Here is a 19,554-nt window from a genome sequence, read left to right on the forward strand (position 1 = left end):
CTGTAACATTCAGATTGCAGAGGCCATGAGCCTCTCTGGGAAACAGCTAGTCCACTTTCAGAACTGCTATGCTAGTAAGCAGCCAGAACTCTATTTGAAGGAGGAGGCAAGAAACTCCAGAAGGAATATAGCCAACCAGCGTCCCACCTCCACTGACCATGAGCTGCAAAGCTGAAGAGGCACTCACTGTGGAGTACGAGACCTGACACCCCCCCCCAACTGTTGTCCAGCGGATCAAGTGTGTCGCCACCCTAAGCTCCTAACTATTTGGAATTCTGCTTAACAAACTGTCTGTTTTTCTTTTCTTTTCCAAAAAGCTCTCCTCCTTCCGGACTCACTTCCTGGGAGAAGCAAAGTCAAGAGGTTAGGATAGAGTTAGGATAGAATTGTGATTGTCAGTTGTCTCCAGTCTGTGGATTACAGGGGTGGCAGAGAGAGGGAAAATGGTAGCTACTACAAGCACTCAAGAGCCAAAAAAGGAACTACTACAAGCACCCAGAGTAAAAATCAGATGTGCTATGCCACTTTTTTTTTTTTAATGACAGGGAAATGCCAGTTGTCCTACACCAGAAATAATGTTGATAGCAGCTCTTCCTGCACTGCCTGTACTGTTCTCTAGAGGGCAAGCTAGTGCAAAAGGGCACACTGGGCTTAAATCACTGGATGCCCAGCAGAGAAGCAATTTGTCTACACCCACACACCTTTTCTGGTTAGCACACAACAAATATGGGGTGGCACTCAATATATATACATATGTACATTCATTCATTCATTCTCTCTCTCTCTTTCTCTCTCTCTCTCACACACACACACACACATGCTGATCTGCACACACCTCTATCTTTCCATACACGATGACTCCCACATTTCAGATAAGGCATCACGGGTGTTTGGATTATAAAGCAGCAAGTAAGATGATGAACTGTACAGCACAAGGAAAGAGATTGTTGTGCAAGGCAGCCATGGCCCAGGGAACTACTGCTGGGGGGGAGAGCGCCCCCTCCAGGCAATGTTTTGTACTGTCCTTTCTCCCAGCTTGGCATGCCAGACATCAAGTTGTGAGCTCGTGGCTAGTTGCCATTGCTCAGGCTGGAGGTTGCGCTGCTGCAGCTTTGTTCATATGAAGGGGGTGCCTCTGGAAGGAAGCAAAAGAGAGAGAGAGAGAGAGAGAGAGAGAGAGAGAGAGAGAGAGAGAGAGAAATTGAAAGCCATCTAGTTCAGAGGTTTTCAAACTGCGGTCACACAGTCAGTCCATAACAGTGGAGTAAATGTAATGGTGTCGACAAGCCATGATGGCTATGCTCTGCTTCCATGGTCAGAGGCAGCAATGATTCTGAGTACCAGCTGCTGCAACCTGTACAAGGGGAGAGGGCTCTGGTGCTCAGGTCCTGCTGGCAGGTTTCCTGCAGGCATCTGGTTGGCCGCCGCGAGAATGGGATGGGCCACTGGCCTTCTGATGTTCTTATGGTCCACAGATCAGTGGTCCATGAGCTCTAACCATCTGCAGCCACAGGAACATAAGAAGCTGCCAGTGGTCCATTCAGTTCAGCACTGTTGAGGTTGCCTAGTAGCAAATTCCCCAGGAAAGAGACTATACCAGTCTTTCTGGGAGATGCTGGGAACTGAACCTGCAATCTTCTGCATGCAAAGCAGGTGCTCTGCCACAGAGCTGTGGGCTTTCCTTTTTAGTCTCGGTGTTGCCCCTCAGAACTCAGCAGAGAGGAGGAGGAGACAAAGATAGAATAAACTGGTTTTGTCTGTCATCTGCTCTGGTGCCACTTACTGCCGGCCTCCCTGCCCTTCTGCCCCACCAGTCCCCATAGACATCACACACTGCTGCCTATATGGGCAACAGCACAACCCCTGGGGTCTCTGCCCCAGCCAGGGAATCCTATCTAGGTAGACTAGGTAGGCGCTTACCGTATGGGTAACCCCAGGTGCTATACTCCGGAGGCAGGATGAGGGAGCTGGCTGTGGGAACTGGAATCACTGTCCCCTCAGCATAGTAAGGGACCGTCGCTCCCGTCGAGAGGCAGAGTGTGGGGTGGTTGGGTGAGCTGCTCTGCTCAGAGTCCAGCCTTCCTTCTGGGAAGCTCAAGCCTGGTGCATAGCTGAAAGGCTGCTGCTGGGAGTGGCTCTTGGTGGGGATGGAAATGCTGTCCATGGGGTGGTAGCCACCGGCAGCCTCCTCGTCCACCGGCGGTGCACTCGGGATCACAGGCGACGGGACGTGAGGGACTGAGCGGGTTGGGTTGAGGGGGATCCTGTTCACAGCGATGTTGCCAATGTAGATCGGGAGAGCAACAGAAACCTCAGGAGATTTCAATGAAACCTAGCGGCAGGGGCAGGGAGACAACAATATGACAGCATGCATGAGGACACTGCAGTGGTTTGGACTGGACGGCCCTTGGGGCCCCTTCCAACTCTACTCTATAAGGAGCAGTCCTGTGGGGTCAGACCAAGGACCCATACATCAGGGGTGCGGAAGTGTCTGTCCTAGTGGCTGAATATGGCTCTCCAGACCTCTCTGTCTAGCCCTCAGGACTCTACCCAGGTCTACATTTCATCCCTCCCTAGGGATGTTTGTGCCTGGAAGGGTTTATTATTATTATTATTTACAAAAATACGTGCTGCTTGATACACCTGTTTCCCTGTTACCTCAACCACTTTTGCTTCTGACCCTCACGAGGCTGCCCAGGTGGAAATGTGGCCCTCAGCTATATTGGTAGCCCACAACCTGTGCTCATAATCCTCAGCAGAACTCGGACCTTACCTGGATGTAGTAGTCAATATGGATGAGACTGCAGCCTTGCAGTATGGACTGAGGCAGCGCTGGGACGAGAATCTGCTCTCTCCACTCTGCATGCTTCCAGGCCTTCACAGGTGAACCCTCCACTTCCGCTATGGTCCTCAGGTCATAGATCCACCGCTTGGCTTTGTAGGCAACTTTCTGGGTTGGGGAGAAGAGAAGGGGAAAATAAGGGGTTGTATCCAGACCTACTCCAAGTACACCTAATTTAAAAAAACAAACAAAAAACGGGCCTATTATTCTGAGAAGAACTCAGTTGAATACAACCCTATAGTTTTGCCTTGGATTCAACAGCTAATCTTAATTCTTCATAAAGACAGCTTCCTATGTTCCTAAGATTCCATTAGCAGCAAGGGAATGAAAAATGAACAAGTGCCCCTCAAGCAAAGTTGAGCACCTAAAATACACTATCAAAAGCCTAGCCCGGTTACCTGGATGAGGCTGGCTACAATGGTGCTGGTGTCCCGGCCTGATTTGTTCTCAATGTCTGTCCTCAACTGGATGACCTGCCCTACCACGTAGCCCTTGAGGTCTGTGGTGGCTGTCAGGACCACGTTGCCAGTTTTCACGAGCTTGTAGCTGAACTTCTTTGTGATCGACGTTGTGTTTGGCTGCTGCAGAAAAGGAACACTAGGATGAGAAGGGAAAACAGACCCTGCCTGCCACTGAGTTAGCCCCCACCTGCACTATTCATTTAAAGCACTATGAGGCCATTTTGAACCGTCATTGGCTAAGAATCCTGTGAACTATAGTTTAAGGTTACTGAAGATGGCGAGGAGATTCCTGTTCCCCTCACGGAATTCCCAAAGTGGTTTAATGATATATCCCTTGTGATTGAAAAGCAAGGTGTGCGGGTGCCATACCATATCTTCCTTCCTTCCCAACAACCCTTACCTCAATCTCGGGGATGTCATTCAGGTTCAGCGGGCAGAGGACATAGAAGATCTTGCTGCATTTGTGATCCTTGGAAAACCGTGGTGTCTCTATTACAGCTTTGACCTGGTGCAAGACCTTCCCAAAGGGACCCTCAAAGGATGTAGGAGCTGAAGCTGTTTTCCAAAGAGAAAAGAGACAAGACATGGCATATAATGTACTTCCTCTCCTTTTAAACACCCACACAAACACACTTTCTTATGTCTTGCACTAGAAAAGAACAATAAAAACATTTTGCCAAAATCTCATTCTACTCTAGGAAAAGGTTTTCTACATGCATATGTTTTGCAAACATTAGAAGTAAAACCAGAACCAAAACTGTACATCTTCTTGATTTCTGATAGCTTTGGGGAGGAGGGTGATGCGGGGCGTTTTACAACCATAAGCATGGCTAAACCAAGACATTTTGGCACCTGATGCGGACCCCAAAATGGTACCTCCCTCCCTACCAGGGAAGAAATGGTGAGGGAAGATCTACATCAGCAATAAGGTGGGGGTGGGGGGAAAGGTTGACATCAGGATCTGCTGCCCTGGTGGATCTTGCTCTAACGGATTAGCCCTAAATTGGAAGATTCATTACACTCTGGCTTAGTAAGAGTTAATCCACCTCCAGCTTAACTGACAGTGCGTCCTTTAGGGGCGGGCGGTTGCCTGTTTAAAAAGGAGGGAACAGCCGTTTTGGCAGTTAGAAGGGGAGAGAGTGGGGGAGCGTAGAGGGGAAAGAAAGAAAGAAGAAAGGTGTGGGGCAGGATAGTGGGTGTTTTGGTTAGGATTAGGGTAACTTGAAGTAAAAGTTTGATGGAACTGATGTATACCGGTAAATGCAACTAAGATTGTAACCTTATGAATCTTTAAAAACTATGTTTGCAAAAAAAATAAAATTCATCCTTGTTGTGCCAAGAGAAATCGTCTTAGTTGTTCTAGCAGTGTATCAAAACTCAGAGGTGAAGACTCAAGAGAGGGTAAAACTTGCCTAAGGAAAAAGAGGATAGTTTGTGTCCTAGAGTCACACCGAAGGGTCAAGGGGGGAGAAAATCTAGAGTGCCACAAATTCGCCAGGGTGATAAGGCAAACTGATACAGTGGGGATCCGTGCTGAGGGAGGCCCTTTACTGTAGGCAAGAGGTTGTTCATTCAAATAGCCTTGATGGGTTATGATAATGGGCCACTAAAGCTGGAATTAGGCTCTCATTTCTAAGAAGTCCAGAAATATAGAGCTGTTTAAAATAAGGACGGAAGGATTTGAGGGTGAATTGCTCCACCCCTGGACTTCCTTCATCTTTCAAATTTATTTAAATTTTTAATTTGTTTCAAATTTATTGAAAGCGTCGGGGATTCGTCGCACTTGCCACCTGAGGCAGTCACCTCACATCGCCTCATGGCTGAGCCGGCCCTGACCATAAGGCAGACCTGTACAACTTGGCAGTAGGTAGGGGCCAAAATTAAAATAGGCTATACCTTCTTCAGATCCATTTCCAAGTAAAGGTATAATTAACGATTAAAACTGATTTGCAAATAAACCATATTATTAAAAAGGGAAATTTCAATTAATATAAATTAACTTGGTGGGCTGCTGCGCAGCAAGGGTGGGGTAAAAAGCCCTCATGTTGCTGCTGCTCACCGCACAGCGGGTGTCAGCTGCGTTGGTCCCTGTCCAATGCCAGTAACAACCAAAAACACAGTGGAAAGATATGACTCTTACTCCTCTCAGACTAGAGATAATCGGCAATGGTTAGTTGCCGTGGGTTACATGACAAACAGGAGAGAATGCTCAGTGGCAACACATCCACCAAAATTACATGATGGGCACAATCAGCGCTTTTATTCTGGGGGTACTTGGGTATGCAGTACCTGCACCCTTTTTCCCCTAGAAGAAAAACATTGGGCACGATAGCAGAAGGCAGTTCAAATGGTGCATGGAAAAGCACTCATTACACATCTACTTTCTTTTACATTTTTTGCAGGCCACCCAAAATCCTTGGGGGAACTGCAAGTGGGCCGTATGTTGTGCAGGTCATAAGGACTAGAAAATTGTTGCTTTCTTTTTCTTTTCTTTTCTTTTAAAGGAAAAGCAGGCAGATATTGTAAGCTGCTTTACGAATGCCAGTTGTTTTTATTTGTTTACAATATTCGTGAATCACCTGCAATCATAGCTCTCTAAGCAACGTACATTACAGAATAAAATATGGAGCATACATAGTACAAAAATGGTACAGTATTTTATTTTATTTTTAAAAAGGGACAAGATAAAATTGATGTCCCAGAAACGGCATGATGAAATCCATACAATCCATAATTAGTATAGATATCAAATTTCAGAATGGAAATATTCTTAGGAATGTTCAGTTCTGTGCTTTGCATCAAAGTCTGTTTTTAATTTGGTGTTTACAGGGACTATGAACAGCCCCAGATAGACACATTCTTCAACAGCCCCTCTTTCTAAGCATTTTTAAACTCTCTTTTTAAAACCTGATTTAGAAGTTCCTACTTACCGGTACTTTAGTTAACTGTTTATTCTTTATACCCCAAGCTTCCTTTAAACAAACAAACAAACCCTCAATACAAACTGGAAACGCCCCCATGGGCGCCAGCCTAACAACTCTGTAAGTAGGCTAGGCAGGAAAGGTGTGACCAGCCCGTGACCAGCCCAAAGTCCACCCAGTGAGCTTAATGACAGAGAAGATGCTCTTATGCACACACACGAAGTCAAAGTTCAGCCATTCAATTAAAACAAAACAACAATGATGAATAAGCGGGGGGGGGGGTTGTGTGTGGAGGGAAATAACTTCTTGCTTAATGTTTCACGGTTTTATATAGAAACAACCAATTTTAAAAATTAAGAGAGAGAATGGTTTGAACCTGCAGACCCTGATGGGTGCAAATTGCGGGGAAGCACAGCAGATCAGCTTTCTGTTACACATATTCAACTGCAGGGGGTCATTCACACTTACCTTTTGCCCCCTGCTTTCTAGGCAACAGACCCGCACTTTCTTGGTCTGTTTCAGAATACTTTCCCCCACCCCCACCGCTTTCCCCAAGAAAACCTGATCTTTAACGCTGAATTGGAACAAATGGCAGTTTGGGCTTTTCTGCATGTTGCCAAGTGCCTTAAAGAGTGGGTTTCCGTGAGGAAAGCTGTTTGGGGGGGGGATTAAAATAGAAATGCTAGATATAAAATAGAAAAGCACAGCGAACAATTAGTGTGTATGAGCCCATAGTGGCTTGTGACCATGTGTCCTCGGATGAATATATATTTAATAAATAAACCAATACATAAGACATGGAGCCCAATAGGAGGTGCTGCCAAAGGGGAAGTAGAGCCAATCCATTCTAGTTCCGTCCCCATCTTCCTCCTCCTCCCCCCTCTACAAAGGCAACAATGAGATGGAGGCAGCAGTGGCAGAGTCTGACAGATGCTGGCCACTGACAGATGCCAGTAAAAGCCCCTGGACTGGACAGTAAGCAGCAAGGTGGAGGCTGGCTGAAAGCAGATTGTGGTTGTTAGAACAGCACCACATTCATTCACTTGACACAAGACCATGGCTAGCTCTTGCACAGGTTTTGGAATTCCCTCCCCACAGTGGTGCACCTGACACCTCTGTTGTATAGTTTTTGTCGTATGCTGAAAATAAATCTCCTTTTTCTGTCCGCTGATGGAACTGAGACCCACCATACTCCTATGATTTTAACTTAGTTGTAAGCTGCTTTAACAGTGTATTTTAAATCATTGCAGCCTGCCTTGGTAAGTTAGGGTGAAAGGCAGGTAAGAAATCCAAATAAAATTACCTATAATAATAGCAATATCTGACAGCAGTTAAGCACTTGCAGGCAACCCTGTGATTGTGCTCACAGGACTTTAAAATCGAGGTTATAGGAAGTCTTGAGTCACTGTTCAGTCACAGTCCTGGAAATCAATAGAAACAAGAGAGCAAAAGAATAAATTCACTGTACCTGGAAGCAGGAACTGGAAAGGGAATGTGTGCTCCCCAGCTGCCAGGACCCCTGCAAAATATAAATGCAGAATAAGTTTAGGTAAAAGAAGAAGCCAGCAGGGAACTGTAAAACAGGACTTAAGAAGAAGCAGGCCACAGGCCCATCTAGACCCACACCCTGGCCTCACAGTGACCAGCCAGGTGGCCTCAGTGAGAAGCTCAAAAGGAGGGCCTGAATACAACCACCCTTTCTCCACTAGTAATTCCCAGCAGCTTCTATCATATACTGCCTCCAACAGTGGAGAAAGAACGAAAGAAGAGCATGGGTCAGGCTAGTGGCCCATCTAGTACAGCATCCTGTTCTCACCTTGACAAACCAGATGCCTGTGGGATGCTCAGAGGCAGGACCTGAGCACCCTCTGCACTTGCAAGCTCAGGAACTGTTATTCAGAGAAGATGAGGGTAGAACATAAAAAGAACCCTGCGGCTGGATCAGGCCAAAAGCCCATCTAGTCCAGCATCCTGATCTCACAGCGGCCAACCAGATGCCCCATCTTACAGGAGACTTCTAAGCAGGAACCAAGTGCCACCCAACTACTGTATCCAGACAATGAAGAAATGGGACAGATTCTGTCACACACGTACAGTTACAGCTAATGTCCTGAAAGGTTGTTGTTGTTGTTGTTGTTGTTGTTGTTGTTGTTCAGTCGTTCAGTTGTGTCCGACTCTTCGTGACCCCATGGACCAGAGCACGGCAGGCACACCTATCCTTCACTGCCTCCCGCAGTTTGGCCAAACTCATGTTAGTAGCTTCGAGAACACTGTCCCACCATCTCGTCCTCTGTCGTCCCCTTCCCCTTGTGCCCTCCATCTTTCCCAACATCAGGGTCTTTTCTAGGGAGTCTTCTCTTCTCATGAGGTGGCCAAAGTACTGGAGCCTCAACTTCAGGATCTGTCCTTCTAGTGAGCACTCAGGGCTGATTTCTTTAAGAATGGATAGGTAGACCAAGCTTATTCTACCCGAGGTCCATACGAGGGAGAGCTCTCTATCACAAGAGGCAATTTTGGCCACCAACCTGGATGGCTTCAAAAGAGGATTAGCCGCTCTGAGTCTGGCTTTGGCTGGGGGGGGGGGCGGGATATAAATTTAAAAAAATTATTTATTTATATATTCATGGAGGGACAGGCTGCTGGCCATGATGCCTATGTTTCACCTCCACTGTTGGAGGCAGTCTGCCTCTGAGTGCCAATTGCTGGGAATTACAAGGGGGGGGGCTGTTGGGCTCAGGTCCTGCCTGTGGGCTCCCCATTGAGGCATCTGGTTGGCCACTGTAGGAATAGAATGTTGGACCAGATGGGCCTCTGGCCTCATCCAGCTGCAGGTCTCTTTTTACGTTCTGCGTTCTTACATTCTTACATAGAGAGTATAAAATTTACCAGTTGCTACTTCAAGTTAGTGGGATGCGGGTGGCGCTGTGGGTTAAACCACAGAGCCTAGGGCTTGCCGATCAGAAGGTCAGCGGTTTGAATCCCCGCGATGGGGTGAGCTCCTGCCAACCTAGCAGTTTGGAAGCACGTCAAAGTGCAAGTAGATAAATAGGTACCACTCCGGCGGGAAGGTAAACAGCGTTTCCGTGCACTGCTCTGGTTCACCAGAAGCAGCTTATTTTTTTTTTTATAAGAATTTATTGGCATTTTTCTATAACAACATATACCCACACCCACACCTACAATTAAACAAATGCAAAACACATAGAACAAATACAAACAGTGTCAAGTTTTCTTATTGCATCTTTCTAGGAAAAAAAAAAAAATTCTATTTCCGTATCTTGACTATTGACTTCCCCTGTCTTTTCACCTTCGAGTTTATATCTTAAGTCTATTTTATAACCATTTCTCCTAACAAAAAAAGAAGAAGTTAAATTCAGTTGTATAATTACAATCAATTATATCTTCAACATTTTACTAAAAATACATCACTACATCTTGATCACAATCCTCTTATTCCATAAACATAATCCACTTAGATTTACTTTACTTATACTCCACCTCACTGATCTTCACAGCTTATTCGATCAAATCTATCTCTTCTATCCTTAAGATTGCTGCTAATAACATGATAACTTGAAATATCTCCTTTCATGTTCAAATAAAGAATATAACAGAAAATTGTTGACAGTATTCACCCTCCGATTTCAGTTTACCATATCAGGCTACCTTAAGTATTACTTAATACTTCACCCCACACCCCCTCTGTCCATTATTCTTCTCCTGGTGGTTTCAACACTAAACTTCCATGTAGCTTCCCTCTCCAAACGTCCACAGATCCAGGCACAGTCCAAACCTCTCCTTGCCACGAGTTCAGAGGTATCCATCTCATCATCTCTCAGCTTCTTCGGTTCTTTGTAACATTCCTTTTCTTCTTGTAAATACCTTAATTCTCTGTCCCTGGCCCCCGAGCTCACACCTCGGGGACTGGATATAAAAAATCTTGACGTCGCCTTGGGGCTGCCACCCCCAGAAAGCGAATTTCTTCTCCGAAGTAGCTCACTCATCAGCCCTCTCAGCTCATTGGCAAGGGATTCTTCCAAAGTGTCAAAAGTTTTAAAAGCCTCCTCTGTGGGCAATTGGTTCCATTTCAGACCCCCACACAAGACTTTGACTTTTCTACAAAGCAATTCCACCTTCAAGGCAGTGAGTCTCTGTTCATCCGTTAATCCAGAGTTCAATACCAGTTCAAGGACGAAACCCAGCATACTGGCAGAGGAGGAGGAAGTGGGTATCATATTTCTACTCCCCTCTTTATTCGTCGCCATTTTCCTGAGCTGGAGCGCAAATACCGCAACTTTAAATGGAGATATTTTCCTCTAATTAGCTTCCCGAAAGAAAAGTTTGCCAGTCTCATGTGTCAATTTTAAATACATTATAGCCAGTTCTGTAGCAGCAATCACTCAGATTGGTTAGATTCTTGAGCTCGAAGGGAGGGAGGCAGGCTGCCCTTCTCCTTCCCCCCGGATCGTCCCAAAAGCACGATTTCACTCAGATTCTTTACTCACGACCACCGGGTTCCTTTAGCTCCATTCTTCACAGGTAGAACTTGGACGCTCACCGCGGGCTCTGTCGCCGCATTTGCATCCCGGTTGGGGCATGTCCCCGAAGCCCGGCTCCGGTTGTCCCTTCACCCCCACTCCCCCTTTACAGGGGGGCAGGGGAAGGGTTCGGAGCCTCCGCGGGCGCAGCCGGGGAGCCCAGGGTGCGGGACGCTCTTCCCGCACCCCAACCGGAGCCGCGCGCTGCGGTAGCGCGGCTCCTAACCCCCGGGATGGACAAGGCGCTTCGGACCCGAAGCAGCCTTCGACCACCCGGCGATGGCGTCGCCGCCGGAAGTCCACCAGAAGCAGCTTAGTCATGCTGGTCACATGACTGGCCGCATGACCCAGAAGCTGTATGCTGGCTCCCTCGGCCAGTAAAGTTAACTTCAAGTTAATTAATAATCCACAGGCCTTCAACATCGCACATGAAAATGTTTGACTTCATACAACGAGGGTGAAAGAAGCTCAGTTTAAAAAAATAAAAGGGACACCAACTAAAAACGTATTTTTCACTGTAGAGCGTCATAGCTTGGGATGCAAATGAGGACGGGTGAGAAACTGAATCAGTTCCCATTTCATTGTGACTCTACCCAATTAACACTTCCCAAAGGCAGATGAACCCAATGCATCTATCATTTGAAATTCACACCCCTCCGAATTTTGCAGGGCGGATCTCCAATTTTTAAAAGTATGTAAAAAAAAAAGAGTATATACTTGGGGAAAGTGTACATAAAAATGCATATACTGATGAAAGCAATATAAAAACCTATACTATATTAGGGGAAACTGGCTGCAAAAGTGCAAATTTTAGTCAAAATTACACACAGTTTGCATACATCAGAAGAAATGCAAACTAAGTCCAAACTAAGTCCTAATAAGTTTAATGGAGTTTATTCCCATTTAAACTGAAAATGGGAACCAGACAGACTTTACAACTGACTCAGTCCCACAAGACTGTATATTTGTGGCCAGGAAAAGCCACAAACCACTCCAAGGACCATCCTGGGAACAGAATGGTCAAATGTGCAAAATGAATCTGGTTAGCTTGTCTCTATTAAAAAAAAATTACACACTACAAACATGATTATCACCCAATCACCATATCATACAATCAATATCACAAAATCACAATATCATGAAATCATATCACACATTCATCCAATCATATGTGGGGGGTAACATTGAGGGATATTATATCTGATGATGTTATTATGTGATTATGTGATATGATATGATGATATAGTGATTTTGTGATATTAAGATTGTGTGACCTTGTGATGTTGTGATTATGTATCTATATGGTGTTGTGCTTGTATGATCATATGATATTATGATTGTAAGATATTGGGATCTTATGATTGAAAGGTTAATGTGATCTTGTGATTGCATGATTTAATGATATGGCTGTAAAATATGGTTGTATGATAATATCATTAGTGTGATGTTATGATATGAACTTGTAAACAGGGGCATTTGTGAGGGTGGTTTGAGGGGAAGGTCCCAAGTGCTGCTGCCTCACGGGGTACACAGGACCAAGAGACATGGGTGGGGAGGGAGCTGCTGCAGTGACCAGCAGCACCTGTGCCATGTTTGTCTTCTTGCCCGAGACGGTGCAAAACTGCACTCAATTGCCTTGCTGAAAGAGAAGGCACAGCAACTTGAGCTCACTTAGCCACACTTTGAGCTACTGGCCAAGAGGAGGAATCCCTTGATAGAGCAGAGTGGACTGTCCTGGAACAGTGGTGCAGATGAGGTCCCCCTAGGGAGGTGGAAGATCACCCCATGCAGGAGACAAACCCCTGGAGGAACATGACACGAGGGTGCGAGGCTGGCAGGAGCCATGCTGCGTATTACTGGAGCTGCAAGGTTGATTCCATGCCCTCACCTTGGGCACTGATTCTGGGCCAGAGGAGCAAGGACAGCAGTTGCCAACCTCAGAATACACCAAAATGTCTGTGGAAGGCTCAGTATACAGAACCATTTCTGCCGCTCCTGAGAGGAGGAGGAGACAAGTGGTGGTGGTAGGTGACTCCCTGCTGAGGGGGGCAGAGGCAGCAGTGTGTGGAGGTAACAGGATGTTCCGGGGGGGGGGTGCTGTCTTCCAGGCGCAAAGATTCATGGTATGACAGGGAAGCTGCCAAGTCTTATGAAGCCCACTGACCCCAACCCCTTCCTAGACCCAGTGTGGTGTAGTGGTTAAGAGTGGTAGACTCGTAATCTGGTGAACCAGGTTCGCGTCTCCGCTCCTCCACATGCAGCTGCTGGGTGACCTTGGGCTAGTCACACTTCTTTGAAGTCTCTAAGCCCCACTCACCTCACAGAGTGTTCATTGTGGGGAAGGAAGGGAAAGGAGATTGTGAGCCGCTTTGAGACTCCTTAGGATAGTGATAAAGCGGGATATCAAATCCAAACTCTTCTTCTTCTGGTTCATGTGTGTTGCAAATAGTACTCCACACACAGCTTTCGCTGTATAGCAAGGGACTACAAGACTGGGCAGGAAGCTGAAGGGCCTTCAAGCATAGGTGGGTTTTTCATCCCTCCAACTCCCATCAGCCCCACACAGGATGCCCAATGGCCAAGGATCCCATGATGGGAGGATGGGAGCTGTTATCCAACAACGTTGGCTACCCCAGTGTGCTCAGCTTCAGGCTCTTCTGTCCTACAAACTAGGCTGAAATATTATACCCTGCCTGGCCACTAGTGGGGATCAGCAGTAGCTTTTCAACTACAAGTACAGTGTGAGTCCTTTAAAAGAGGCCCTGTGGATACAGAGTACACATGTTCCACGGGGTTCTCTTTTAAAAGACTCACCCTGTATAAATTAAGCTCAGTGCAGTCACCTATTCTGTCTAGTTCAGGCACAACTGGGAAAAATTAACTGTACCTGTATACCACACCACACCCTCCTGAGATAGTAAAGTGGTACCCCGTGTTGCGCACGCGATCCGTACTCCTGGGAGGTCCGTAAGTCAAACGTATGCAACATGGAGTGTACGCAACTCGAGGTATGACTGTAATGTGTATTGCTTCACTTACTTCACAGCTGGAAGAGCCATAGTTCACAGGCAGAGCATCATGCTTTGCATGCAGAAGGTCTCAGGTTCAATCCCTGCAACTCCAAGTAGGATTGGGTGAGATCCCTGCCTGAAACCCCGGAGGAGCTGCTGCCAGCCAGTGTAGACAATAATGAGCTGGTGCAGTGTGTACAAGGCAGTTTCCTGTGTCGCTGAAGCCTTGCTGTGTCTGGGGGCCCTCCTGCTCATTCTGCTTAGGGCAACTCTGTACATCCAGCCCAAAGGCCTTCCTTGATGGCACCAATGAACTCTTCCTCCAAAAGGTGTACAGAGGAGGACAGCCTAAAGGGGAAGCCACCCCTTGACCTCTGTGCAACTTTTTGAGGAAACAGCTGCAGGGCTGTGCTAAATGTATCCCAGCTTGACTCCAAATTTGTAACCACTGGGGAATGCAAATCACATACAACTGTAAAAGGAAAAATAAACTGCTAAGATATATTTTTTAAAAAGCATGTTAAGGAGGACAACTGAGCAAAGACTGCTAGAACAGGGTGGTCTCCAGGGCCAGATTTAGGTTTGATGAGGCCCTAAGCTACTAATGGGGCCCTTTATATGGGATACTTTAGGGAGCAGGCTAGCAGGAAGGGCCCATTACTTACATCATAGGAGCCTACACAAGACAAAACACTGTTGCTGTATGTAGGTTTTATTTTATTTGTTTTTCATCTTATATTTTGGAAATGTACATCCAGTTTGTTATTTCCTTTAAACTTTTTTGGGGGCCCCAAGAGAGTGAGACCCTAAGCTATAGCTTGTTTAGCTTATACGTAAATCTGGCACTGGTGGCCCTTATTTAACTGAAGAAGTACCTTTATGTGAAAGCAGAGTATGCAACTTAAGAAGAACTGCTTGGTCCTATATAGGGCCCAGAATAAGGCTGGCTGTTGCTGAAGCAACGTTGGAGCTCTGCTTCCCTTCCCTCCCCAACATTGCCCCCCCCCCACAAAATATTTCCCTTGATTGTTGAGAGATCAGAATAAAACTTGGTGTCTATAGTCTACTGTGTAATTCTGTTTACAGAGCAAACGAAAGCCTAATCCCCGCCCCAGAGGCGGAAGAGGGAAAGATGCAATTGACAGCACTCACGTTACATGAAGCAGCATCTCTCGACCACTGAGAGCTGTTAATAAAAACAGGCTTGCTGGTCAGTGACTTTAGGCAACTTCACAGTCAAGGAGAGTTAAGTAGACACAGGGCTCATCCACAATTCTGCTTGTCCCACTGCTTTCCCTTGGGAAAACAAACATCAGTCGGGTTTTCTGTGCATTTATGTTTGTTTTGACTCAGTGTTAATCAGTGGGTTAAAAAGCAGCGGGGCAAATGAAAAACCACTCAGACTCATGCCTGGAAAGCATAGGACAAGTGGAAGTTTGGATGAGCCCAGGGAGTGGTGCATTTGAGAGGTGCCTTGGGGTGATGAGCAGATTCTGCACACAGCACAGGGGAGTGCAAGCCTGCCGAAGAAGAAGAGGAGTTTGGATTTGATATCCCGCTTTATCACTACCTGAAGGAGTCTCAAAGCGGCTAACGTTCTCCTTTCCCTTCCTCCCCCACAACAAACACTCTGTGAGGTGAGTGGGGCTGAGAGACTTCAAAGAAGTGTGACTAGCCCAAGGTCACCCAGCAGCTGCATGTGGAGGAGCGGGGAAGCGAACCCGGTTCACCAGATTATGAGTCCACCGCTCTTAACCACTACACCACACTGGCTGTCGCAAAGATGAATGAATGTCTGCCAAGTTCTTCACACATTCTAAAGTGTGCTCTGCTAGACGCCAATAGCAATACAGTGGTACCTTGAGTCACAAACGCTTCAGGTTACAAACTCCGCTAACCTGGAAGAGTTACCGTACCTTGAGAACTTTGCCCCAGGATGAGAATGGAAATTGTGTGCCGGCGGCACAGGGGCAGCAAGAGGCCCCATTAGTGAAAGCACGCCTCTAGTTAATAACAGTTTCAGGTTAAGAACAGATCTCCGGAACGAATTAAGTTCATAACTAGAGGTACCACTGTACTAGGTTGGTGTTGCATAGTTGGTTCTCAGAGGCTGAGGTTTGAACCCCACTCCTGCTGTGTCCTCGCTAGTAGGAAGTCTGCAACAAAGCCACTTTCAGCTTCTTGTCTGTGTTATGGAGGGGGATTAATGACAATGACATATCTTAGAGGGTTGTTGTAAAATGGTTATAAAAGTAATGTGAACAAGTAGCAGGAGATGCTGGATCCACATGTAGAGAGGCCCATAGCTCAGTGGGTAAAAGCCCCTGGCATTGCATGCATAGAGCACCACTGTCAATCCCCTGGCATCTCCAGCTAAGGGCATCAAGCACAAAGGCTGGGGGTTGACTTCATCCCCAAGGCCTCAGAAAGAAGTTCAAAACTCAAGCAGATTACTTCTGGGCTAGACTCTTCCCAAGTCACCTTGACTCTCCTCAAGTTACCTTTGTCCAAGAAGTCTTGATCAGAGAAACAGCCCCTTTTTCCTCCAAGATTTGCTCAAAATGCCATTTCTGCTCCATTTAAAAAAAAAAAAAATCTTGATCGTGGCAGACAGGAGTTCAGTGTATAAAACTCTAAAAACCATTCAGGGCTTACTTCATTCCCAGAAGCCTGAACAAAGGGCTCAGTGTCTCCCCACACAAAAGCTTTTCCTGAAATTTGTTCACAGCTAAAAATACCTCTGAGAGAAAGTCATTATGCCTAGAGGCTGTTGGGTCAGATTCCACCTGTAAATGCCCCCCCTCCCATTGTCCCCTTTGTCCAGGGAGGGGGACAGGCAGGGGGTTAGGTGGTAACAGTGAACTCAGTGGAGAGACAGCTAGGGAACTTCTTGGAGACTGTCAGACCTTATTTTTTGCAGAACACCATATGGAGCTTTCTTTTAAAAAGAAAAGAAAAACTGAGCGGTATATATTGATGGCCTGCCAGTATAAGCAAGGCATAGAGCAAGATTTTCCGGTTGAGCCCCTCCCTCTGCTCCAGGCACAGACAATAAAAGCAACAAATAATTTGAAGGATGATTTGTTTGTTTTTTGTCAAGTTACACACTAATTTATTGTTGAGGTAATTGAGATTCTTGCACAGATTTTGCCAGCTAGCAAGATCAGGGAAGGAAAGGAAAGGAGAGGTTTTAAAGGTTGTTTAAAAAGACTGAACATGCCGGAGCTACAATTCCCAGTAACCCTAAACTACAGTTCCCAGGAATCTGTTTTAATGTGTGGTGTGTACGCAGCCTCAATAGCTAAAGTGGGAATCCCTCACAAGATTACCACAGTGCCTGGAGACAATCAATCAGGTTGGGTATCCACAGCAGTGACCAGAAGAGAAATGACCACAGGGAGGAGAGCAGAGAGAAGAAACGTCATCTGCAGCAGAACAACCAGCCACTTTCATCTGCCCCAGCTGCAACAGAACATGTCTCTCCCATTTCAGTCTCTACAGCCACAGCAGGTGCTGCAACTCTCCCAACAGTTTGACTTCACCCCCACCCCCCAAAGATGTACTCCTCCATTGTCTCCTGAGATAGACAGATGCCAACTCAAAACACACACACAAAGGCTGGGGAAACTCTGACCTGTAACTCCCATCAACTCTAATCATTGGGGCTGATAAGAACTGGGGTCCATCAGCATCGAGAGGGGTCAAAAGTCTCCCAGCTTTGTTTCCCTTTAATTGTTGGGACTGTGGCAGGGATAAGGCTTGTTCTTTTTATTGTATATACGGTTGGATGAGGGTTTGTTGTTTTTTTGGAATTTTGTGTTGTATATAATTTTACACTTTCCCACACTTCCACACTTTCCCACTATTTTTTTAAGTTTTTGTTTTGATTGTTGCCTGATTACCATTGACATAAGGCAGGCACCTTTGCTGTTTTGTGTGCCTGCTAAAAGCGCTTCTGTTTATGCAAGCCTGTGAAGCTGACACATATTTTAATCCGTATTTTTACCTTATAATGCATACTTTTAACTGTTGAGTTTACTTGTTCTGCTCTTCTTACGAGTTGTTTTTAATGGGGTTGTTTGTTTGTTTTTGCTGGCAATTCCAATGTTGATATACTTTGGAATTAACTGCTTAGAGGACATATATGCATTTAAGCGGACTCTATCTTTTGTTAAAATACTAATAGTAAAATACACACTAATAGTAAGCTACTAATAGTTGTAACAACAACAAAAACTTGCTATCCATCTTTTGAAATGGCAACAGAAATATTTGGGCTCTTTCAACCCAGGAACCCTCTCCCCCAGCGCTACCTCCTCTGCCCTCTCCCCTCTGAGGTGCAGATAAGTCTGTGGGATAGAGGCCAAGTTTCCATGGCTTTGAATGCAAGCATATCTCTGTGTGTCTTTCCCATCCCATCCAGGTGGGTGCTACCTGCCTCACTGGCCACACTGCTGAATTGTTCTCTAGAATATAATAACAAGGCATGGATGCTTTGGAGGAGGCGATCTGGTTTCAGAGAAGAGACGAGACACTCGAAACATGAGCAGCATCATTTTCTGTGAGGGAGGCTGTTTGGGAGCTGCAAGGAGCCAAGAATGGCCAGATCCTGTCTGCTGGGGAAGAAGATCTGCCTGCATTCCATGGAGCAATGGTCAAGGGGCTTGGAACACCCACTTGGGAACAAAGCAGTTTATTATGTTCCTTCTAGCTTAGTACAGAGCAGACTTCTCCCAACTGTTTCAGCCCCAGGACCCACTTTTAACCCAAATTCGCGTTGGGGAACCACTGCTTAATCCTTTACCATATATTTACATGATGCTAGTAGGGCTCAGAGTGTCCCCTGTCTGAAACCCTGGAGAGCTCCTACCAGTCAATGAAGACAATACTGAGCTTTATGGACCAATCTTCCTCCTATTCACTAGTCATCTGCCGACTAACCAGTTAAGACTGCGTTTATTCAAACCTGTTTTGGCCTCTGAATCCAAAGGTGGAAGAGGAGCATGAGATAAAAAGCTTATCATTTGAAGCAAAACAAAAGCAAGCTGGTCGTATCCACTGAGACACTCCTGTATCACTTACACAGTCATGGCTTCCCCAAAGAATCCTGGGAAGTATAGTTCATTGAGGGTGCCAAGAGTTGACTGGAGATTCCATATTTCCACCACAGAGCATAGCTGTCAACTTTTCCCTTTTCTTGCGAGGAATCCTATTCAGAATAAGGGAATTTCCCTTTAAAAAATGGAAAAGTTGACAGCTATGCCACAGAGTGTTATGACTGAGTGTTATGACCTATCCTGAAATTGTACCTCTGCGAGGTGCAATGTTGTTGTTTTTTTAACGCAAGGGAACCTTTCCCCCTTACCTTTTTAAAATTAAATAATAATTATTTTTTGACTGGGAGCTGAGGCCGGAATGGATATACACCCAAAGCCAAAAAAATCCACCTATATCAACAATCAATAAGTTGTGGCCATTTCTAATCCAAACCATTGTCTGCTTGAGTTTATTATTCATATCTTACATTTAGCAACTGCCCAGGGAGGGGGGTGGCACTGTGACTGGCCGCACAATAAACTAACCAACCAACTAACTTTGTGGTGAGTTCCCCCACCTTTTTTCCAGGGGGGAAAAAAACCACTGGTGAGGTGGATAGGGGTCTCTTGACAACTTTCAGAACCTTAAATGAACAATGGTTCCCAGGATTCTTTGAGGGAAGCCCTGATTGTTAAAGTGGCTTGTCAGAATCAAGGGTTGAAAAGCAACAGTCTTAAATTCTCC

The 19,554-nt window shown here is 45.9% G+C and overlaps 1 protein-coding gene across 2 annotated transcripts in view; it reads right to left on the reverse strand.

Annotated features, from left to right (window-relative positions):
* Positions 1-772: 772 nt before the first annotated feature.
* ARRDC1 (arrestin domain containing 1) overlaps positions 773-19,554 on the reverse strand; it is a 49,776-nt gene continuing 30,994 nt past the window's right edge. Inside the window, exons 3-8 of one of the 2 annotated variants that reach the window (XM_033137784.1) lie at positions 7,693-7,743; positions 3,704-3,858; positions 3,241-3,420; positions 2,774-2,950; positions 1,921-2,332; positions 773-1,135 (exon numbers count right to left, since the gene is read on the reverse strand). In XM_033137784.1, the coding sequence (XP_032993675.1) occupies positions 1,071-1,135; positions 1,921-2,332; positions 2,774-2,950; positions 3,241-3,420; positions 3,704-3,858; positions 7,693-7,743 (1,040 nt within the window). In that variant the 3' untranslated portion in view covers positions 773-1,070. Of the gene's footprint in view, positions 1,136-1,920; positions 2,333-2,773; positions 2,951-3,240; positions 3,424-3,703; positions 3,859-7,692; positions 7,744-19,554 lie in introns of both variants that reach the window. The other variant, XM_033137783.1, reaches the window with a different exon arrangement.

This window comes from Lacerta agilis, chromosome Z, assembly GCF_009819535.1.
Source record: "Lacerta agilis isolate rLacAgi1 chromosome Z, rLacAgi1.pri, whole genome shotgun sequence".
NCBI classification, from domain to species: Eukaryota; Metazoa; Chordata; class Lepidosauria; order Squamata; family Lacertidae; genus Lacerta; species Lacerta agilis.